The following is a 24,234-nucleotide window of genomic DNA, read 5'->3' as shown; positions in this document are numbered from 1 at the left end:
AAAACATAAAATCCAATATGCAGGGAAGGGGGAACCCTAGAGAGCTGAAGGGGCTGAAGGGATCTCCGCTGATAACAACTGATGCAAATCTGTATTTGAGAGTTTCTCATGCACCTCCTTAGAAGTACATGCCTCACTCTTGGCCCCAGAATCTCACAGACACAGGAACACACAACATGCACTCAAACATGAACACACATTCAAACATATACACCTCCACACACATGGGAACACACACATCCCGACTGAGCTCTTTCACCCAGTTTGCCTCCCTCTACATCCATGAGGGCTTGAAAAAGATAACTTCCAGCAATTCGCAAAACGGCTTTACAATTTCCGTGTGTACCATTTTCCCACTCTGGGTTTACAGGAGCTGTGGGATTAAGGGCCATTTACTTCCTGGAGTGGACTCCAAACAGGCAATCAAGGGGCTGGCTTCCCCCTCCACTGTCCACTTATCAGGTTCAGAGCTTCCCAACCATGAAAACTTGGCTGCTGCTTTAAGGACGCTTTATACTTCAGGTCAGTGGAAATCAAAAGGAAACCCTGAAAAGGATGCAACAATGAAGATGATATCAAACTTGGGGCACCTGGAGCCATAGGATGTCTGAGTTTGCCTGAGGGGTTGGGGAGACGTCGTTTCTTTACCAGGTCCTACTGTGCAATACCCTTCCTAACCCCTGTCCCCCTTGTGAGTGCCTCAGACATAGGAACAGGCCATTTTGGATTCTTGTCACCTTATGTGACTTAAGCAGTAATAGAAAGGGACATGGGGAGGGAAGAGGGAGTGCAGGGTAGTATATAGGACTGGAGAATTCTGTCAGAATCTTATGTTCACCTCCCCAAACCAAAAAGCTCCAGAAAGGAAGAAACAAGGTATTCTGAAGTTTGTTAATAATGATTAACTAGGAAACAGCTCACAACAGATCCCTGAACCCAGAGGAGGGTCTTTGGTTCAGGCAAAAGTTTACTGACTGAGAGAATCAGAAGAGTCAGTCTAGTCTCAGATATGCCCTTTTCCAGCTATACAAGCCACTTCACCTCTCTGAATCTTACTTTCCTCATCTATAAAATGGGATTAATAATCCCAGCCTTACAAGTTGTCTTGTGGAACAAATGAAATACAGTGCACTAGTGCATCTTCTTGTAGTGTAGTGTGAATAAACTTGGCTTCAAAGGGAAATCAGACTTGGTCTGATGGGTTTTTTTTTTTCCACTTTGATCTGATTTTTAAACTCAAGTTTAAGTGCTTTTCATTGTTAATTATGGGCTTTAAGAGCTAAACATCTCATTTATAAAATTCCTCGGGCTGGGAAAAAACAAAAAGTAAGCAAAATAGGAAGAGGTATATTCTACTATGAAAAGAAATGGGGGCAATTAATATTGATAACTCTTACCTCAAGAACTTCAATATCTGAATTGACGAGTGAGATTTTGTGTGGGTTGGGCAGAGGAAATCCTTGCTGCAATTTTGCTAAAATAAAGAACAAGATGTAAAATAATTGGGCATGGGCATGGAAGATTTAGTAAACCTTTTAGTAAGAGACTAACAAGAAACTTTTTGATAATTTATCTTTCCATTCTTCCTGGTTCTGTGTCTTCATTCTCTCTGATATGTCCCTAGCATTTCCCTGAAAGAATAGTTAATTAATCTGTGCTTAATAAAAATGTACCTGCAACTATGGGCATTTGGATGGCAGAAAAATGCTGGCAACTTGTCCAATTTGTATTTTGAAAATACCTTAACTGGTGGGTCCTGAGAATATTTTGATCTCCAGTACAAAGCATATTTTAACCAAGCCAAACTCAAGATGCTACAGTTTGTGAACAATTGCAGTGTAGGGAGAAGGCCTAGGATTGTCATTCATTAAAACTGTGTCTGTCCAGATGGTGGTCTTTGCATAAGAACCACAGAGACACCTTCTAGGGATCATCATCTCATTTCTGGTTGACCCGAAGGAGACCCTTGACTGCCTAAGGAGAGTGGTTTTAATCTCCTTAACTCAACCAGAGTTAGCCATTCTTGCTGAGTCTGCAAGTAGAGTTGCTAACAAGGCCTGGACCTGGAATCTCTAACTTCAAAACTGTATCGTTGATGGTACAAACTCCGTCAATTCTGGTGCTCGCCTCGATTCATAAGAACACATTAGAAGTACAAGCTTCAGGATGGAAAGTCCCAAACAATCCCCAACACTTAGCCAATGTCAGTGTCACATTGTTTCCCAAGAATCCCTTACCGTTGGCCAGTGGGAGGACTCCGAAGTGGAGAATGGAAGACAGAATATTCTCAAACCTCAAGACCTAAAATGAAAGGGGAAGCTGAATCAGTTGCCAAATCAGGGCATTTTGAAAGCACCATACCTGGTTTGGACATGTACTCTCCCAGACTTTATCAGGACTGAAAGCAATAATCAGCATCTCCCCACAGAGATATTCTAGCTTTCCAGACACTGAAAGCTATTTTGTGGGAAGCCATTTTACAGGGTTTCCTAATCTTTTTTCCTCTTTGAGGATGGACATTTCGGTTCCTCTCTACAGTAAATCATGGTGACAACAAATGCAGAGGGACCACATGGTGGCAGCAAACATAACAGCTTAGATACTTATCAAGTAAGATAATCCTGAATGACTAATGGACATTCCAATTAGTAGTCTTCCATTAATTTATTGGGAACCCTGGCCACAGGAGTTTCCTTGTATTATATTATGCTCTATAGCTAATAGCACCACCAGAACATGCAATTTATCTTTAATAAACTACGGTAGTTGTATAATCTTAGCAAACTGCTGGTTCCTGGGAAGATTTAGGTATTAAAAACAAATGCACTATGATGAACATCAGTTCATTCAGTGAATATTTTTTAAGCATCCTATATGCTTAGCAATAATAAGAACCTCTTTGAAGCTTAGCAAGGGTGGCTCTGAAGCAGATGTCCTAGGTTTATCTCTTGTTTTTACCACTTTACTGTGTGATGTTGGGAAACATCTCTCTGTGCCTCAATTTCCTCAACTGTAAAATGAAGATAATAGTACTAATCTCCGAGGGTTGTTATCAGGATTAAACAAGTTAATATTATGTAAAATGCCCAGTATATACCATTGCCATTTTTCAGAGATGTCTACAAACACTGCCAAACACCCCTGGAGGGGAAAATTGACCCTAGTTGAGAACCAGTGCTCTAGAACATAAGCGACATGAGGGTAGGGGCACCAATTAGTGATCTGGCTGATCTTCCTGAAGCTTGGGGAGGGGGGTTTCCAAGTCGAATGTTGGGATGACCTCTTCCAGTCAGGAGGTCACCAGGCTAGACCCTCCTAAGAGGCACCTACACAACCTCCTAAAATTAGGCACCTTGACCTAATTTTAGGAGATGGGTGGATATCCTTTGAAGAGCAAACCTAATCATAGCCTAATAATTATATAGAGCATCATCCTTTGGTAGTCTGAATCTTAAATTTAACTCTAGATGATTATTTTACCCAAAAAATGAAATGTCTGGGTTTTTCCCCCCAATATTACACAGTCTTAACAGTCTTTTGAGTTCTTTTGAAAGTCTTTTTGAATAGATAAAAGTAAATTAGAGAGTTTAATAGTTAACAGGCTTGGTGAATGAGTAGCTACATAAAGAATTTTAAAGGTAAAACCTACAATCAGAGGCAAAGAAAACAATCATCCAGCTACTATATAGGAAAATTCTCATTTTCCCCTGTACGGGGGCTTTGAGAGCTCTGATTCCTACCTCGATACTGCTGCGACTGGACTGTGGCAAAGAGAAGCGGAATCTGAAAACAAAACAAAGCAACAAAAACCAATGGGAAAAAGTTAAAGGAGGGAAGACTTAAAAACAACCGTATCGGGCTTCCCTGGTGGCCTGCCGATGCAGGGGAAACGGGTTCATGCCCGGGTCTGGGAAGATCCCACATGCCGTGGAGCGGCTGGGCCCGTGATCCATGGCCGCTGGGCCTGCGCGTCTGGAGCCTGTGCTCCGCAACGTGAGAGGCCACAACAGTGAGAGGCCCGCGTACCGGAAAAGAAAAAAAAAAGGAAGAAAAGAAAGGGAACTTTTTTTATTCTTTAGTTCAATAAGCCGTTATTTAAAAAACCACACAAACTTTTAAGAACATAGTGTTCTAGTACATCTTTACCCCTATATTTGCTGCTTAAGAAGAAGAGCAAGGGTAACAGAAAGCTTGGATTTGTAACCAGGATGGGTTGCCCAAGTGCATTTGCTATATACAACTTACTGTTGGCCAACTTGGAATGCAGAACATTCTTACAAAACAGTTTTTAGGTCTTCTTGCTCTGAACTCAACCTTATAACTTCCCTGGGTCAGGCCGGTCCCTTATTAATAAATATGACAATGATGATGATGATGGTGGTAGTGCCACTGTAGGAGGCGGACTATTCTAGGAGCTTTGTAAACATTCAAAAATTTAATCTTCATAATGACCCTGTAAGAAATGCTACTATTACTGTCCCTTTGGCAGACAAGAAAACTGATGATCAGAGAGGGAAAGTAAATTTTCCAAGTTACAAAGTCAGCAATTGATAGGTGCAGGTGACAAATCTCACTCTATTTGACTCTTAAGTTCTATGCTCTGTCTAGGCCACACCCCTCTGAAGGAGGTATTACATGTATAATTTTTTTAGCAGCTCAGTCAAAACACATAGGGGAAACGGTAGCTGTGATGGCTATCTGATATGAAAGGCAGTATAGTATAATCGTTAAAGAATAGGGACTCTGTAGAATGCCTGAGTTTGAATCCCATTTCTGCCTCTTACTACATAGAATTACTTACTCTCTCTGGATCTTAGTTTTCTCACCTACAAAATATGAATAAGAATGGTATCTACCTTATAGGACTATAGTGAAGATTGAATGAAATAATGCACATAAAATGCCTAGAACTGTGCCTAGCATATCCTTAGCACTCTATCAATGCTGTTATTATAACTAGGAGAAATGCTAACAGTTAGGCCAGCACATAATGCCCTTGATATTCTTTGTCAAATACAGAACCTTTGCTATAGGTCCCATTAGCAGGGAGTCCCTCACCTCCCCAACACAGCCTGTGCTGATGCTTGATATTTTGTAATTTTCATGATAAAGCTAAAGGCCAACATTGCCTCTCTCCCCATTTTTCCAAGGACTGATCCACAGGTCCCAACATACACACATGATGTTCAATGCAATAGTAATAGTAATATGAAGCAATAGTAATCAATAGTAATAGTAATATGAAGCAATAGTAATCAATAGTAATAGTAAAATGAAGCAATAGTAATCAATAGCAATAGTAATATGAAACAATAGTAATCAATAGAATTGTACTATGGAGCAATAGTAGTCCACAGGGAGGATTCCTTCATTTTACACATGGGAAAACTGAGGGCCAAAGAGGGGAATATTAATGGCAGATTTGGGACTGAAACACAGATCTCTTGATGCCACCCCAAAGCTCCCTTCCATTATACGATGTTGACTCATCCTGTTTTCCCTATTTAGCTTCCTATGGCTCACTTTTGCCCAGGTCTAGAGTCTTACTTCTGCATCATCCCTCCAGTGGAACTCCCTGTCTTCAGTCTTGATTCTCTCCAATCCATCATCCACACCATCCCCAGAGTGAGCTACATTACACACATGTCTGATGAGGACGTTCTCCTGCTCAACATTCTTTCCTGGTTATGATAAAGTTCAAGTGATTCATACAGTACAGGAGGCTTTCTGTATCCTGACTCCCAGCTGCCTCTCTGTTCTCATCTTTCATTCTCTACCTTGAATTTTTTTAAGGTTAGCAATCATTTAATGTATTAACATTTTCACTTATAAGCATACAATTTGCATATACAGGGAAAAATAGGTTCTGAGGACACAACAGAATACTAGAGACAGGCAAGCAGTCAGAAAAAAAGATCAACCTAGGGGGAAAAAATGGAACTGCATCCCATGCTGGTGTCTACATAAACTTGGGAAGCAGAAAGATAGATCACACAGTATCACAATTAATGCAGAAAATAAACGTGGGTCATTTTGTCTCAATGACAGGAACTTCTCCAATGATCCAAATCTTGGGTCCCGGTCTGGCCCGTTTCATGAATGATGATCTGAAACACAATCACAGGTCTCTTCCTTCTCTTTACATCTAAGACCCTGAAGTTAACTCAAGGAATTAAAAGAACAGAGCTAAGAAACAAGCCAGACTGGCATGTGTGCAATGTCAAAGGCCAACTAGTTAAAAGTACACATGGAAGTAAAATACTGACTAAACCTGAACAAGTTCCTTCCAACTCACCTAACTTCTTGATTTAGGATTACCTAACTGTTGGCATTTACGAGAGTTGGGGCCAGGGGAATGAAATATCTCAGCCCATCTTTATACCAAGTATGCGTTTCCTCTCAGGATCAAGTCACTAGTGACATTGAACTTCCAGACTCAACTATAGTTGCCCAGTGGGGCTGACCCCACTGGGGACAGGGACTGGAGATGCGGGGGAATACGTGTGCCCAAGCTTCAGTCCATAGCTCTCCCTCTTCTGTCAGAGGGAAGCCAGGGGAACACAGGGAGACCATCTGCTTCAAGGGCATTTCACTGACATAACTCAGTATCTGTGGTTCCAGTAACTCCAAGTTCAAAATTAATACCCTGATGTAACATTAAAAACTGCGTTTAGTATTTTGTAAGTAAAGCATACAGCTCAAATAATGATTACCATCTGAACAAAACCATTCTTATTACGTACAATGTAAAATAACTAAAGTAACATTTTTAACCATCAAAACCAGTGTCGTCACACATCACATCTGGCAACTTTCCACCATGTCAAACACCCAAAGAGATGACAGCCAAGTATACTTCTTTTCAGCTGGAAACAGACTCCCCAGAGTCAACAAGTGCAAGAGAATTGACTAGGAAACCAGACCTGTGGTCACCACAAAGTTCATTTGGCATCTGGTTTCATACGGAGATAGATCAATTTAAGTCTGCCTTAGAGGTGGAGTGCGTTGATCAGTGGAACAAAAGACTATGTATGTCACTGGCCACATAGAATACAAACAGAATTTGTGCTACTAGGAGTGTATTTTATGGAAAATAGGGCCACATGGAATATAGGGGCAGAGACCTTCAATGTGCTAAACTGCCTTTGTAAAAGTACATTTTTTAAAGCATGCAGGACAGAAAACTGGAATAATTGAAGTTTTAAAATTTACGTAAATAAAGAAATAAGAAATAACAGAAATGCACGACTCAGTTTTCCAGAACTTCACACATAGTTGGGGCTCAAATTAGATGGTTTAAGCTTCTCTGTAACATTTGAGTCAAGAATAAAAACAAGGCCAGTGTCCTGATCAGGTGGAGTAATACCCTGAGCAGGTTATTCATGTCCTTAGGCCGCAATTCCCATCTGTAACCTGAGTCTCCCCCACCATGCCACCACCGGGGCTGCACGCACCCCAGTGCTCGGGGACAGCCACAGCGCCCCAGTCCTGCACAGGACAGGAAACGGGCTCTTTAACAGCCTTCAGAAGGGTGGAAAAGAGGATCCTCAGTGCAGTCCAACTCCCTGAAACAGCACTGTAACTATGGCTCTCATTCCACTTTCCTCACCATTCTCTTAATATTACTTTCTCAACAAGTAGAAAAATATGCTATAAGTAGGCTGAAGTGGCAATAAAAATAGTCAGAGTAAACACTAAAAACATGATGCCTCTGAATAAAGCAAATCTACCTCCACACACTTGTTTGTAATTGTTTTGCCTTGTTCAAGTTTTAAATGATAAAGCCCTAAAACGCTGAGACTCAAGTCTACTCCTAATTTGAGATGTTTTCCAAGGATCGCTACCAAAAACAAACTAGTAAAAATAAAATGAAAAGGTATCATTTTAAAGGGGGGGATCTGCCATCCCGCCCATCATCCTGAGCAGTCAGCTTTGCTGGAAGCCCGCAGAGCCCCAGAGGCTGTGGGCATATCACATTGCTGCCTCAGGAAGGTTCCAGCCTACAACTCCTGAAGTAACGTGCAGCCAGTTCTGGTCTGAGGTTTCAAAGTCTGGCATTAAAACAAAACAGCTGCAGTTCTTCTTGCCCTAATCACTCACTCACTCATACATCACCATGTTACTAGTGTAATACTAAAATAAACTATCCCTTAAGCACTAAGGCCTAACTCTAAAAGGAAAATGGCCTTTCCAAACAGGTGTGTTCAAATAAGGTATTCTGAGAGTGCCATAAAAAACTCCTAGAGGGCTTCCCTGGTGGCGCAGTGGTTGGGAGTCTGCCTGCCGATGCAGGGGACACAGGTTCGTGCCCCGGCATGGGAAGATCCCACATGCCGCAGAGCGGCTGGGCCCGTGGGCCATGGCCGCTGAGCCTGCGCGTCCGGAGCCTGCGCTCCGCAACGGGAGAGGCCACAACAGTGAGAGGCCCGCGTACCGCAAAAAAAAAAACAAAAACAAAAAACTCCTAGAATGAGCCAGTGCTCCCAGATAGTCCACGTTTTAGCTGAACAGCAGTCCAAAGCCTTCTCTGTGGTACTTATATGGATTAGTTGTAAGTATGATGTCACTACTTTCAAAAGAACTACTAAAGCTATTGTTAAAAACATTTATAACAGGGCCTCCCTGGTGGCGCAAGTGGTTGAGAGTCCGCCTGCCGATGCAGGGGATACGGGTTCGTGCCCCGGTCTGGGAGGATCCCATATGCCGTGGAGCGGCTGGGCCCGTGAGCCATGGCCGCTGAGCCTGCGCGTCCGGAGCCTGTGCTCCGCAACGGGGGAGGCCACAACAGTGAGAGGCCCGCATACCGCAAAAAAAAAAAAAAAAAAAAAAAACATTTATAACAAACAGAAATGCCCTGCAAAGTATATTATTGCACACAGGGTATCAGAAGCTATGCACATCCAGGTTCCAAGGACTCTAGAAGACCCAGAACAGAGACCCTAAGGCCAAGCCTCTGGCTGCTGCAGCCAGCATGCCCAGCGCCAGGTCACTGTCATTGTCTCAATACCGCTCACGAATGATGACTTGGTTGGCAGGCTGCTGTCCATAAAGTCCTGCATATGGGTACAGATAGGGTACAGCACAAGCCTGCCCGTTTGCAGCATAGAAAACTTGAGATCCTGGCGGGTATGCACCACTGCATGGACCACAGCCATCAGGCTTGGTGCAGCATAGGCTGTGTAAGGAGGTGGGGAGGAAGCCCTGGCAGCCTCATCATACATGACTTCTGAGCCAACATAAGCTGTGTTTGTCCTGGAATCCTGAAGTGTACATTTCCAGGCCAAACAATCATCTGTGCTTTCTGCACAAAGCCTGATGGTTTTCCCATCTCGGCAAACAACGTGCAGCAGTCTTGCCTTCCCATCTGGAGGCTGAATATCCTGACATTCATGTCCCATGCGGATGTTGATGCAGTCCACTGGCATGTGCACCTTATCCTCTACACTCTGCCGAGTTTGGTCATCATAATAGGTCAGGTGACCATCTGACCACAGGTCAAACCAATTCTCCTTCCAGCGCTTCAAAATAGTACTCTAAGGGCTTCCCTGGTGGTGCAATGGTTGAGAGTCCGCCTGCCGATGCAGGGGACACGGGTTCATGCCCCGGTCTGGGAAGATCCCACATGCCGTGGAGCGGCTGGGCCCGTGAGCCATGGCCGCTGGGCCTGTGTGTCCGGAGCCCGTGCTCCGCAGCGGGAGAGGCCACAGCAGTGAGAGGCCCGCGTACCACAAAAAAATAAATAAATAAAATAGTACTCTGTCTCAGCAACCATCCACTCTTCACAAACGCTGTCTTCTCACCTGCAAAGGCTCTGGCCACAGCCGTGCACCGAAGCAGGGCGGGAGCGCAAGGTCACTGCCGGGCTCCTCGGCTCCGACTGCCTCACACCCTCTACCTTGAACTTTATACTCAGTAACTCCGAACTGCTTAGCGCTATGCTGTCTTTTTCATCAGGTACTATATACCTGAGTTTAAAGTATATTGGCTTCAAAACACATACCAAAAAATCCTGAAAAATTAAAATTAATAAATGTCTACAAAAGTAACATTATGGCCACTAGTCACGTTGACTCAACCCGACTCATAGTTAAATATAAATTATATTTACTGTGGAATGCATTTGAATATGTGCAATATATTTTGGGATGGAGTCTCCAAAAATTAGAGTGGGTAAGGCCATAAAGATCCTAAAACGACCTTGAGGTGTTTCCATGCATATTCCATGATATTTCTGGCCTCCATGCTTTTTGCTCATGTGGCTCCCTCTTTCTAGAATTGCCCTTCTCCTTTCTCTTTGGCTAGTTAACTCCTTTTACTTGCTTAAGATTTAACTCAGGTGTGACCTCTTCCGGGAATCTTTCTGTTATTTCATTTAAGGAGCAGATATTCACAGAAGAGGTAAGTTTGCTTATTATCAGCCAATATCATGTTAGCATGAATTAGGTTTTGAGATTTATTCAAAGTGACAGCTAGGAGTAAAAACCAGAAAGACTGTTAATTCTGACAAGGATCAGAAATGGTATCAGAGGCACTGTGGCTCAAATTGATCTTAGTGGAAAGTGAGGACCAGAATCATTGGGGCATCTTTGAAGGAAGTAAGCTGAGCAGTTGAACAAACATTTGCAGGCACTGCTGGGGAAATGTGGGTGCCTCCCCCTGGTCACCCTGCCTCTTACAATGGGCAATCTAGAGCAAATTAGAAATTAGGTCTACATAAAATGGAACACACTTGTGAGTGTCCTTTCTTTTCTTTCATCACAACCCTAAGCCATGATTGGTTATCTTAGGACCACCTGAGCTTCCCGCAAACCAACTATCCTTTCCTATTAGGGCCGTACGACTTTTATCTATTTGCTAGTCTCTAGGCATATTTACTAGGTTAGTTTACTAAGAGACAAGTCTCACTAACTGCAGAGAAACAGGTGGAGCAAAGAGCAAACTCTTCCTGTCCAGGCTCTGAAAAACACACAAGCTCAACTCAGACCGCTAGGTGGCGAACAACTTCACTCCTTTGACATTTTATCCTTCACCTGGCACCTAACCTGTTACTTAAAGCCCTGCTACTAGCAGCTAATTTTTATTACAGAACCACAGAGCAGCTGGGGAGAAAGGGAGCTCAAATAGGTCTACCTTGCAGACATATAGAAGTATAGTTTATTTTTAAAGTTTTGGAGAAGGTTTACTGCTCTGATTGAAAACCAGAGCTAAAGTACAAACTTTTAAGCATGGCAAAAAGCCCTTCATAATCTGAGTCAATATAGCAACTATGACATAATGAAGGCCAAGTGGACCAAAGCACAGGCATTCACAATGCCGTTCCTCCAACCCTGTGGCCGTGGCAGACATTGAAAATCAATCCTTGCACTCAATCCTCTATAATGATTGTTTATCTCTTTGCCCTATGACTATAAACTGCTTGTGGGTTGAGATACAGTCTTAATTCCCTCTGTATTCGTGGGATTGAGTACAGAGCATGGCACACTTAGTGCTTAGTGTTCATTCGTTCACTCATTGATTCTTCCAGCAGATATCTATTGAATACCCAGTATACATCAGCCTGGGACAGGTACCAGAGATACAAGTGTGAGAAAAACCAAACACACTCACTGCTCCATGTAGCTTACAGCCTAGTGGGAAGGCAGACATTAACCAAATAACTGCACTGATGAACGTTTAACTACAGGTTAGATCAATAGTCTGAAGGAAAGAAATACGTTCATTTGTTCATTGAGGCAAATGACAAAGGAATCTGATCTAACTTGGTGGATGCAGGAAGGTTTCCAAGAAAGGGCTGTGTCCTTGAACTGACATATGAAGGAGGAGCAGGATTAAAAAGGCAAAATGGTGAAGGAAGAGTGGAGGGGTCTGGGCAGAGGCCAAGGCCCAGTGGAGGGAACAGAGAGCTATGGAGAGAGCACAGTGAGATGATGCTAGACAGACAGACAGTGGCTGACCAGGCTGGGTTTCTCAGGTCATGTTGGCATTTTGATGTTTACCTGAAAAGGAATCTGTGGCAGGTTTCTAAGAAGCGGGAGGATGTCAGTGTTTTGTAAAGATCACTATGGCTGCAGTATGGAGAAAAGATTGGCAGGCTGAGAGGTTCCCAGGTGCTTCTTCTATGCTTGGTAATGTGCTAGGCAATGTGAAGAATTTTATTTATATCTATATTTATGAGGGATGGGGAGAAACTTTATGTACAGGAAGCAATTAGAGAACAATACAAAGCAGCCTGTATTCAGGTGCTCTTTTGTGGGTTTACACACTACTTGTTGCAGGAATTCTGAGAAGGTGTGAAAAGGTGTTGAGACCAGCGAGGGCTGTGTGTGTGTGTGTGTGTGTGTGTGTATGTAATATGGGGGGGACAGCAGAAATAAATTGCCCTTTGAGAGAAGCACTCTGTATACTACCATGTACTGGCACCCTACCCTGTCCATTAGCATGTGGTACATATATACAATGGACTATTACTCAGCCATATAAAGGAATGAAATTGGGTCATTTGTAGAGACGTGGATGGACCTAGAGACTGTCATACAGAGTGAAGTAAGTCAGAAAGAGAAAACAAATACCGTATATTAATACATACATGTGAAATCTACAAAAATGGCATAGATGATATTATTTGCAAAGCAGAAATAGAGACAAAGACATAGAGAAAAAAGTATGGATACCAAGGGGGAAGGGGGGGTGGGATGAATTGGGAGATTGGGATTGACATATATACACTACTGATACCATGTATAAAATAGATAACTAATGAGAACCTACTGTATAGCCCAGGAAACTCTACACAATGCTCTGTGGTGACCTAAATGGGAAGGAAATCCAAAAAAGAGGGGATATATGTATACGTATAGCTGATTCACGTTGCTGTACAGTAGAAACTAACACAACATTGTAAAGCAACGATACTCCAATAAAAATTAATTAAAAAAAATCTGAGTGTTACCCTCACCAGGCTGTGGACCTGGAAGGTAAGAAACCATAGTTCCTCTCTCAACTCTTTGTATCAGGAACAGTGCAGAGCATGTAATAGGTGCTCGATAAATTCTCATTGAATAGATGTATGGATAAACAAGCAGATAAAGGATGGGTGGGAAAGTATCTATTAGAATTGAGGTCACCTTGAGGGTGAAGCACCTAAAGCAAAATGTTCATTTAGGGAGCTATGGGAGGTAAGACTTGCTGGCTGGAAAGGTAGGACCACACGTTGAAGAGCTTGAAAACCCTAGGCTGTAGATTTAATCCAATGATGAAACGTTTTGAGGGGAGGAATGTGTTGAGCCCACTCCAGAATTAAAGGACCCTCTTGATGAGGCACAGTTCCCCAGTATTTTAACTCCATTGCCTTCTGCAGTCTAGAAATTCCCCAAGTGAGTCTGAGAGAAAGGTAAGAAGTCATTCGGGGTTCCACCTCCGATAGGGGCTCCCCACTGTGGCCTTCCTCTACCCTGGCCTCAACAGTAGTTCAGAGGGAGGATGGAGATGGAGATCAGCCCAGTTGCCAAGACTGAGCTCTGCTGACCTGTCCAAGCACCGTTCCAACAGAAACTGAATCCATTCTTCCCAGACTTGTTTTCCTTTCTATTTCCCACCAGATGGCTCACGTTGGGAAATGTTTATCTGCCCAACTGTGAGAAGTGGAGTTGGGTGGTGATACTATCTGCTTGTAGTCAGCTATATTTGCATTCTCTGATGGTGTTGCATGGGAGGGGTTGCAGGGCAGGTAGGTAGGGGTGTGTGTGTGTGTGTGTGTGTGTGTGTGTGTGTGTGTGGTAGTGGGGTGGGGTGCAGTTTGGGAGTATCCAAATCCTCAATCATGGGAATGTAAAAAAAAATGTTCCAAGCTCTAAATGGTTGAACAATAATGTGCATTTGATTGCCTTGAGCTTTGCATGCGATTAAGAAAAAGGGTTAGAATTAAGTCATGTGTATGAAGACCATCAAAAGGAAAGTGTTGTTTAATTTGGTCCCTGAATTAGTCTCAAAAATGTCTACATGGACATTTGGATTGAAGTTACCTCCTAATAAACCAACCTAGATTGGAGTTACCTCCAAACAGAACTGTTTGGAACAAAAGCCTCAAATATAGAAAGAACTGTAAGAATCTGGTTTAGGGGCCACTCCACAGCTTTTAAGACCCTCCTGAGTTGTCATGTCTTTTGGGACCAATTTCTCCCTCTTACTTGGCCAAACTTTCATCCTAGAATAAGGAAAGAGAATAAAGTACTACTAGTTGCAGTAACGGATGTTTCTTGAGCACTGATTATGGGCTGGGTGCTGTGCTTTTCATACATTCTCATCTCTATCAATACAACATTCTACACAGGGACTCTGTTTTGCTGAGGAGGAAATGGATACTTAGAGAGGTTAGTTAACTTGCACAAGGTCACACAGCTAGCAAATGGCTGAGGTAGAATTCAAAATGAGACATGCTTGACTCCAGAGCCTGTGCTTTTAATTGGACATACACAAAAAGGTCAAGTTTATTACTAGTACTCTCAGCTTTCTCTTTCTTTATCCTTTCCTTCACTCAGTTCCTTAATGCAATAAGAAAAGGGCTGTGTGCTTTTTCCATTTCAGGACACACAATGCCAGTGTCTTCTCTTTTTTCTATCAATACTTAACATTGAGAAAGGACATCCTGTTTCACTTTAACCTGACTCCATGCTTCTGGTTTTCTCCTCTAGGCAAAGGTATTTATTTGATAAGTTGTAGGTCTAAGTCTCATTTTCTAAGACTTAGCTATTCACCACATCAAAGGCAGTACAATGTAGTAAGTAAACAAACACTCATGGCATTGAAGACTCACTCAGGTTCAAGTTCTATCTCTGCCATTCAATAGCTCTGTGACTTGCATAAAAAATTACTAATAGAAAGCTCAGTTCAATAGAGTCTGGAGACCAGCAGGGGGAGTTCTCACACCCTGTGACGACAGCAGAGCCCAACAGGAAGAAGGAAGCCTCCTCTTGTTTCCTGGCAAGGACTTAGCTAAAGAAAATCCATGGACCCTATGTTTACTACAGCCCTCCCAACTTCCTTTTCCCTCTATAAAAGGGCTCTCCTTCCCTTGCCATGTGGGGACTTGCACAGGGCTCACCATGGTTATAGACCCCAAACTGCAGTTCTCTGCTCATCCCGAATACGCACATCTTTGCTGGGGAGAAATATCCGGCAGTCCATTTATTTTGGTCAACACTTGAGTAAGTTATTTGACCTCTCTAAGCTGGAAAATGGGGATGATAAGCTACCTCTAGGATTATTCATTCAATCTACAGACATTTATGGAGCGCTGTGCCGGATCCTGGAGATACAGGGCTGTGAGGTTTAAATAAAGTAATATATGTGTGGTGCTTAGTACAGGACCAGCAGATAGTGAAGGCTCAATGATAAAGTGTAGTTATAAATGGTAGAACAAAAGGCAATTTCTCTAATAGCCATCACTGGACAGGAGACAGGGGAGTGAGGTGTTTTCTGAATAGAGCTCGTGGAATGATCTTGTATAATTGATCCCTTCCTTCCCCTGGCTGAGGCCAGTCCCCATAATTTTAGATAATAGCCATAGCCATCATTTTTTTTAACACTTAACAAGCACTTTACATGTATTAACTCATGTACTCCTCACAACAACTCCCTGAAGTAGGTTTTATTATATCATTTTATAGAGGAGAAAATGTAGGCCCAGAGAGATTAAGAAACTTGCCTGAGATCCCACAGCTAATGATCTGGGCTGGGACCTGAACCAGCTAGTCTGATTCCAAAGCCCATGATCTCCCCACCTCTCTAAACTCACCACCCTGGATTCGCCTCTGATTTCTGCATCTCGTGTCTAGCTAGCCAGCCCTGAGCAGCTCCAGAGAGAGATGCCCTAGGACAGGGGACAGTTAGGAAGGCCGTGGTGTTCTGGGGAGACGTATTCGGAGACCCTGTGTTCCCTGGCTCTCCTCAGGGGTGTTTCACCGCTCCCCACCCACTTTACACCTCTTCCTGCTGTGTCTCTATGACGTCACTTAAGACCAAACCAGCTCACCCTGAAAAGCAGCTCTGTGGAGCCCGGGAGCGGAGGCGTTGGCTGCTGTGGCCCATGTGGGAGGCGGGGCTCCTGCTCTTGTGCCAAAGGCTAAGGCTGCTCTTTCAGCACAGCCTCTGCTCCTTTGTGGTCTTGCTTCTGGGCTTGACTGCCTGAGGCCTGAGTGATGCCAGGCCCACCTGCTTTGCCCCTAGTCTGCTCACTGCCTGAGGTTTGCTATAGTACCCGCTGCAGGAGCCCCACTCAGACTCAGTGCATGTGACCTGCACGGTGCTCAGAAGAGCTCTGTGCTCGGTTTAACGCCCCGCCATCTCCATCTTGAAATTCTTCATAATTTTTGAACAGGGGGTCTGCACTTTCATTTGGCACCAAGCCTCACAAACTATGTAGGTGGTCTTGTTCAGACTCTACTAAGGCCTCAGGGCGCAGGAAGCCTCCCCAGCACGTGAATCTAAAGGAGATCACAGGGGTGTTTGGAAGAGACTTCAAGCAGGCAGGATTCCTAATTTCAGGTTTGTGTTCACAAGGTCAAAGAAGGCTTGTGGACCGCCAGAAGCTGGAGAAGGAATTCAAACATTCCTTTGGATGATGTGAATTTAGCAGGTTACCATCAGTTTTCCCAGTTACTCCCATAAATAAACATAGGAGTATTGCTTTTGGCCCCCACCCCCACCGGCCCGCACGCTCCGTCTCCGTTCGGACTCGGGAACCCCGCGGGACGGCGTTCCCGGCGCGCACGCTATCCCTTGCCGCCCCCTCCCCCTCTTCGTGAGCCTGACCTCCCCGCGGACAACTGGGGGCTCCCCAGAGGTTGGCCGCGACGTCGTGTAGAGCCCACGTTCTGGTGGGGGCCCGAGAGCTCACGGAGAGGAAACCACCCCTACTCCTAATCCCCCACCTACAGAAGAAGAGAAAACAGAATCTAATCAGGAGGTTGCTAACCCAGAACACTATATTAAACATCCTTTACAGAACAGATGGGCACTCTGGTTTTTTAAAAATGATAAAAGCAAAACTTGGCAAGCAAACCTTCGGCTGATCTCTAAGTTTGATACTGTTGAAGACTTTTGGGCTCTGTACAACCATATCCAGTTGTCTAGTAATTTAATGCTTGGCTGTGACTACTCACTTTTTAAGGATGGTATTGAGCCTATGTGGGAAGATGAGAAGAACAAACGAGGAGGACGATGGCTAATTACATTGAACAAACAGCAGAGACGAAGTGACCTCGATCGCTTTTGGCTAGAGACACTGCTGTGCCTTATTGGAGAGTCTTTTGATGACTACAGTGATGATGTATGTGGAGCTGTGGTTAATGTTAGAGCTAAAGGTGATAAAATAGCAATATGGACTACTGAATGTGAAAACAGAGAAGCAGTTACACATATAGGGAGGGTATACAAGGAAAGGTTAGGACTTCCTCCAAAGATAGTGATTGGTTATCAGTCCCATGCAGACACGGCTACTAAGAGTGGCTCCACCACTAAAAATAAGTTTGTTGTTTAAGAAGACACCTTCTGAGTATTCTCATAGGAGACTGCATCAAGCAATTGAGATTTGGGAGCTGAACCAAAGCCTCTTCAAAAGCAGAGTGGACTGCATTTAAATTTGATTTCCATCTAAATGTTGCTAAGATATAAGAGAAGTCTCATTCGCCTTTGTCTTGTACTTCTGAGTTCATAGTTTTTTTTTTTGTTTTTTTTTTTTAATTTTGGCTAGAGTGTCCACTATCCCAATCAAAGAATTATAGTACACATCGTCCCCAGAATCCATAAATGTGTTCTTGGCCCACTCTGTAATAGCTTAAAAGAATTAATGATTACAAACACATTTGACCCATCTACAATATTAAAGAATAGAATTTGCATTTCTATACCTTACAAGAGAACGATTCTGTTTATGTTCCATTGTATGCAGGAGCATATTTTGCTGGTTTGAAAGAGTATGATGCATACAGTTTTCTAACAATTTTCTTTGTTTCTTTTTACAGCATTGTCTGTGCTGTACTCTTGCTGATGCCTGCTAGATTTTAATTTATTTGTTTCCCTACTTGATAACATTAGTGATTCTGATTTCAGTTTTTCATTTGTTTTGCTTTTGTTTTTTTCCTCATGTAACATTGGTGAAGAATCCAGGAATATGACACAGAGGTGGAATAAACATTAATTTTGTGCATTCTTTGGTAATTTTTTTGTTTTTTTGTAACTACAAAGCTTTGCTACAAATTTATGCATTTCATTCAAATCAGTGATCTATGTTTGTGTGATTTCCTAAACATAATTGTGGATTATAAAAAATGTAACATCATAATTACATTCCTAATTAGAATTAGTATGTCTGTTTTTTTATCTTTATGCTGTATTTTAACACTTTGTTATACTTAGGTTATTTTGCTTTGGTTAAAAAATGGCTCAAGTAGAAAAGTGGTCCCATTCATATTAAGACAGTGTACAAAACTGTAAATAAAATGTGTACAGTGAATTGTCTTTTAGACAAAAAAATAAAATAAAATAAACATAATGCCCGCTGTACATGCAGTTTCTTACTGGTAGAATGTTGGAGGTGAGGGTCAAGCCCAATTAAGCAGAGAAGCAAACTTGGTCTCTGCAACTTAAGATCTTTCCTAGCTGCCTGCCACAGCCTGAAGTCCCTTTCCTATTAAATCCTTCCTTCAGATCCTGCCAGTAAACCAGAAGCCCGCTCAAGTGCAAATGTTTCTACCTTCTCAGAGCTTGCTGCCTCAATTAGCAGCCCTGCCCGCATACTCCCCCATCACTCCAGATTTCCAGCTCCCCTTTCCTATAGCCCTTTCCTCTCAGTCTTCAGATAGAGGCCTCACAGTCCTGCGGCTCAGGCAAACCGCCTTCCAAATTCTCTCCTTTCTCTCGGCCTAGCTCAGATACCGCCAGCTCTTCACCTTTGGTCCTTTCCCTCCTCATCTCCTGCTCTCTGGCTTCCATCCTCTCAACCATTAAAACTGCCATCTCAAACATCACCCATCAAGGTTCAGAGTTTCATCAGCTTTGATCCTCTAGAAACAGGGCCACATTATGAATTCTGGTAGCCTGAAGCCTTCAGGAGCCCTTCCTCCAAAAAAAAAAAAATTTAAAATTATCTTCGAAGACTGTGTTGTTATAAAGAAACGTATAATCCAGTCTGGATTGTATTCATCTTAAAATTCTTATTTTAAAATACATTAAAACATTTTCATGGGTCCCTGAAGTCTCATAGGCTCTGGGCACTGTGCCTTTAGAATTTAATGGAAAAAGTTAGTCATTCTTTGAAGGCCTGGGTAAAGTTGAGGAGAAAGCCTTCATGAAGTCTTTTATTTCTGGGAAGCCATATTACTTTTTGCTTTTACTGTTCCTTTTATTGGGAAAACAACATAGTTATAAAGAAAATGTTGAGGAAACAACCGACTCATAATCTCATAGTCTAACACAACCCCTCATTGGTAATTCACTTCCTTATCCAGATGGAAAGCTATTTTACATGGCTGACTGTTGTGTTTATGCAGTTCTGTATTCTGCTTATTCCATTTCATATTATTTTATTGAAAACATTTTCCATGTTTCTACATTAGTCTTCCTAACCATCAATTTGACTTATGGTGATTGACTTACTTTTTCTCTCTGTCGGTTTCCCAATCTTTTCAGACTAGGATTTCTTTGTCTGTTTTATTGCGTCCTTTTTTGTCCTTTCATGGATTTAGTCTGGGCCATTTGATTATTCTGTATATCCTCCCTTGCCTCCCTCTGCCCCAGGTAGTCTGATTCATGGCTTCAACTATGGGCTTTATTGGGCTGAGGAGAACGGGCTTTGCAGGTGGTTCTTCCCAGTGGCAATTAGTGTTCAATGATCTGTGTACATGACCTGCTCAAGCCCTTTCACACTGCATGGTTTGTGTTTGAGAGCCATCCAGGCCATGGCGCGTGGTCTTGTTAAATTCTACACTTTAGTAAAGGGATCAGAGTGTCAGAGCCTGAAGGTAACTCAGAGATGATTTTGTCCAACTTCATTATTTTACAGATAAGGAAACTGGGGTTCAAAGAGGTTAACAGACTTGATCACGGTTCTGGAACCAGGGGGCAGGGATTTGAAACTTCCTTCCTTGACCTCAAAGTTTCATGCTCTTTCTTCAATAGCATGCATTCTAAATTTGTTGAAGAGGAACTTTATTTTACACTGCTGTACCATTAGAATGAGAATTTACATTGTGGAATTAAATTTACAATAATTTTCTTGCCAAATTTATCTGAATATTGTCTAATGGGAAGAAAAAAGAAAAGCTTCATAATTTTCAGTTAGGTCCATATTTTGAAATTATCTGGACTATTATAGGAGAAATGTTTAAGTGATTCATGTTCTATTGAATGGTAACTTCACCTGTTTTGTTACTATTCACTTGTCTCTAAGGTCTGTTGATTCACTTATTACTACCGTCCAACAGTCACATCAACTGAGCTTACCTGTTCAGAGATAAAGAGCAGATCAATCTTTGTCCCAAAATAGCCAGGGCAACATTGGTACTAGCAACCTGCAGAGAACAAAAGCGTACATTAGTAAGATGAGTGAATTTATCCATTTTGGCCATGAATATCATTACCTATAGTAGAAACATAAACTTCACTTTCACTCTCATCTCAAAAAATATTGGAAAGCAATAGCTCTAAAAATATTATCTTGAAGGTAGGGAAACTAAAGACTTTTTGTTTGAAGATCTCCTTTAAATTATTTTTCCTTTTCTTCTAATCTCTCTTTTGCGTGTGTGGGGGACAGTGGGGGGAGAGAGAGGGAGAGAGAGACATCTCACTTAGGTTCATTGTTCAGTCATTTTCTCTCAGATTGCATTTGGCCTTCATCTACTCAAATAAACTTGAATTCCACCTTGACTGACTTATTTCAAGAAAAAAGAAATTTGGTTATCAATGTAACTGAAGCACAGGGAAGGGCGCACAGGATGTGGAGAAGCGGGGAGAGGTATTTTACAACGTTTGGGGGTATGAGCACTCGCCTCCCATACGTACCCCCACCCCAGTCTCAACCCTGTCCTCTCTCCTAATCGATGGATCACATCCCATCCCTCCAAACATTTAGTAGACCCTGCTGGTCAGTGGTCTACTGCAGGAACAGGACTGGTATCTGTAGGCTGCCCTCCTGTCCCCGCAGACTTACAAAATCCATGGAAACGATGGTTTCCGCAGTCGAGTTCTTGGACTTGCTGAGTATCACGAAGGAGGCAGGGATGTCTAGGGTGAAGTTACCCGGTAATAAATTGACCACAGGAGGCTCTCTTGCCATGACCTGTACCATGAAGGGCTGGGACAAGATGTACAGCTCTGCAATCTGCCCACATTCAGGGAAAGAAACAGAGATTGGGAGTCGTGAGTTGAAGAGGGGAAATCACAAATTTGGGGTGGCCTGTGGTGATTAATCTTACATCATACAGTTAGAACAGAAAAAAGCTCTTTCATAATTATACCAATAACAAGATAATAATAATAACAGCTGGCATTTATTGAACACATACTGTGTGTCAGGCACCATGTCAGGACTTTCAGTATTATTGCATCTAATCTCCACAAAATCTCTCTGAGGCAGGTTCTATCAGAATTCCCATTTCACAACTAAAGAAAGTGAGTCTCAGAGAGGTTAAGTAATTTTCTCAAGGTTCCAGATGAGTAAGTTATAGAACTGGGATTCAAATCTAGGTCTGTCTGACTCAAGATCCTTGCTCTAAACCCAGGATGCTACACGAGCATCTCTCTGTCCTCCAGGGCAAACCTGAGCCTTTCAATATACTGTGTCCAATACTCAGAGCCCATGACAGCATGATATTAATAGTTGTTTTATTAAAGTCACAATGTGGCACTATTCCTTCCTTTCCCATTTAAGCTAATTATTTAAAGTGTGGTGGAACCTTATGGAAGGAACAAATGATTTATTCTGTGTACCATGTCTTTCCTAGTACTTGTACTTGTACTGTTCAGTTAATATTTGTGGATATCTGATTAAAAGAAAAACTCTTAAGAATGGAAATATGGATGCAAGCTTGGACCAGAAAGGAACATAAAGAACCAAAAAGTCTTCCAGAAGTAATTGCAGCGAAACCAAATACACCATTAAGGAGTCAAACCCTGAGCACTCACCCAGGAGAGCATGTTGCCAAGGCCTTGAGAGTTGCGAATCAAACGGTTGAAAATCTGGAAAATGAAGACCATCATGTCACTGTAAGGTTTTTACCTGGGTTGTATTTTCAGGGAAAATGCAGCATTCCCTATAATTTTTACGAATCATGAAGCTGTTGTACCAAAAATGCCTAGTGTTTGAAGGTGACTGATTATTTTATAGCCCAACCACAGGAAATCTGAGGCCCAGAGAAGTAAAGTGACTTGTCCTAGGTCACACAGGAAGTTACATTGCTTTTGAGTAAGGGCCTTTTAACCTTAGGAACACAGTGTATATCATATAGGTATGATCCATGTGTAAACATTTTACAGTGGTTAACAATGTCTTGTGTTATTGTCCTCTTTTTCAGAGGTTACTGAGACATACGATGCATAAGTAATTTATCTTCAGAGATGAATGGTTTTCAAGTCTGAAGCTAGAAGTGTCTAATTGTCAGTACTGTATGGCAGCTGGTGTTGCCACCAGCATTTTGAACACAAGATTTATAAGTATTTGTATACTTAAGGCCTAGAGAATGAAAAGATACATAAGGGATGCTCAATAAAAGTTGTTAGTTGACTGGTCGGAGAGAGAGTTCTCATTATAAAAGGGAGGGGCATGGCAAAGAGGATCTTTGAATGAATATCTGTGCTATTTACTGGTCATCGTAGATGTCAGTTGTAATTACTAACAGCAGAAATCTTTATGTTGGCATAACACAAATAATAAAATAATAATGATGATGATGATGATGATGATGATGATAATCAACACTTATAGAGCATGTAGTCTGTGCTAGGCATTGGTCTGAGTGCTTTACGTATATTTAAACCTCTTTAATGCCCATAACAACCCTACGAGTATGGAACATTATTATTCCCATTTTCCAAATGATGAAAATCTGGCACAGAGAAGTTAAGTACATTGAAATTACCAAATTTTCATAGGTATTTGTCACAGGTAATAAGCAGTGGAGGGGCTTCGTGGTATTACTGAAGATCAGTCTAGAAGAACAGTGGCCCAGTATCATAAAAAGCTGAAATTAGCAGAACTGGAAACCCAACAACTCCCCAACTAGTATCAACATTCATTCCACAATCCCTTCATTCATTGTCCTGCTAGGAGTGATAGTGTCTACAAAGGCCCAGGAATAGAAACTATGACATAAAACCCCCCATAATGGGATACTTAGAACAAGATTAAATGTTGGTGTCAATTGTCATCATCCGTTAACTCTCCTCACCTCTTTTGTGGTGAGAGTGACGTTGAAAGCCCCAGCTGTAAAATAAGCATAGGATGCAGATTTAAAGAAATACTCGGAGATTCCAATGTAGATCATAGAGTCACTGTGTTCTGGGAGCACAAAAGGAACTGATGAGAAGGGGGGATCTGTGAGATTTTCCAGGGGATAGAATACGCCCTGTGGGGAAACAGAGAGAAAGACCAGTGTTATCAGGAGAAGACTCGAATGTGCAGGACTAAAGAAGGTGGACCCACTCAAGTCAGAATAAGGAATATTCCAGAAACTCAGTAGGGATGAAAAAACCATGAGTCCTCTGACTCCTTGACTGGGGACTATGTTTCAGAGCTCTGGTGACTTCTTGAGCATATCTGAGTGTGTCTGTCCACCCTGGGGTGTAATCCAGTGAGAAGTTCCTTGTTAGTCCTCTTCTCAGAGACGGGAAGGCAGGTGAATGTAGCTGGAGGGGACAGCTCTGAATAGTTCCTGAAGTGTCATGTAGAGATGTCAAACATTTGACCTTCAAAATCCATGACTTCTGAGCATCTGGGGCATCACAGAAAGAAGGACCCAGGATTCTAAATGGCTCAAAGCATTTTTGTGGCATTTTTACTGCGGCCTTCGTAAGCTATAGGCTGTTATTACAAAATGGTGTCTTGTGTAATATTTAACTGATTTGAATGACTCTGATTGAAACATAAGCCAACATACATTAAAAAAAAAAAAAAACCAACGGGGGCTTCCCTGGTGGTGCAGTGGTTAAGAATTCGCCTGCTTGGGCTTCCCTGGTGGCGCA

The 24,234-nt window shown here is 42.4% G+C and overlaps 3 protein-coding genes across 3 annotated transcripts in view; 1 reads left to right on the top strand and 2 right to left on the bottom strand.

Annotated features, from left to right (window-relative positions):
• Window positions 1–423: 423 nt before the first annotated feature.
• Window positions 424–24,234, bottom strand: part of BPIFC (BPI fold containing family C) — a 41,682-nt gene continuing 17,871 nt past the window's right edge. The window contains exons 9-16 of the mRNA XM_060113596.1: window positions 23,442–23,618; window positions 22,180–22,233; window positions 21,206–21,376; window positions 20,500–20,567; window positions 3,741–3,783; window positions 2,238–2,301; window positions 1,398–1,474; window positions 424–546 (exon numbers count right to left, since the gene is read on the bottom strand). Of these exons, the coding sequence (XP_059969579.1) occupies window positions 424–546; window positions 1,398–1,474; window positions 2,238–2,301; window positions 3,741–3,783; window positions 20,500–20,567; window positions 21,206–21,376; window positions 22,180–22,233; window positions 23,442–23,618 (777 nt within the window). The remainder of the gene's footprint in view (window positions 547–1,397; window positions 1,475–2,237; window positions 2,302–3,740; window positions 3,784–20,499; window positions 20,568–21,205; window positions 21,377–22,179; window positions 22,234–23,441; window positions 23,619–24,234) is intronic.
• LOC132499046 (pleckstrin homology domain-containing family B member 2-like) lies at window positions 8,833–9,529 on the bottom strand. The gene is given in 2 exon segments (XM_060113369.1): window positions 8,833–9,161; window positions 9,164–9,529. Coding segments are annotated over 2 exon segments (507 nt in total). The 5' UTR covers window positions 9,426–9,529; the 3' UTR covers window positions 8,833–8,916.
• On the top strand, window positions 16,001–17,857 carry LOC132499002 (eukaryotic translation initiation factor 4E-like). The gene is made up of 2 exons (XM_060113308.1): window positions 16,001–16,093; window positions 16,862–17,857. The coding sequence occupies exons 1-2, from the start codon at window positions 16,001–16,003 to the stop codon at window positions 17,534–17,536; spliced, it is 768 nt and encodes a 255-aa protein (XP_059969291.1). The 3' UTR covers window positions 17,537–17,857.

The sequence above is a fragment of the Mesoplodon densirostris genome, chromosome 11 (assembly GCF_025265405.1).
Source record: "Mesoplodon densirostris isolate mMesDen1 chromosome 11, mMesDen1 primary haplotype, whole genome shotgun sequence".
Classification (NCBI taxonomy): Eukaryota; Metazoa; Chordata; class Mammalia; order Artiodactyla; family Ziphiidae; genus Mesoplodon; species Mesoplodon densirostris.
This window is presented reverse-complemented; position numbering and strand designations above follow the sequence as displayed.

Bases quoted from the DNA above. Each gene is read 5' to 3' on its own strand.
- LOC132499002 (XM_060113308.1), top strand. From the start codon at position 16,001: ATGACGTCACTTAAGACCAAACCAGCTCACCCTGAAAAGCAGCTCTGT. The intron at 16,094-16,861 runs GCGGGGCTCCTG...GACGTCGTGTAG, and splicing joins TGCTGTGGCCCATGTGGGAG to AGCCCACGTTCTGGTGGGGG.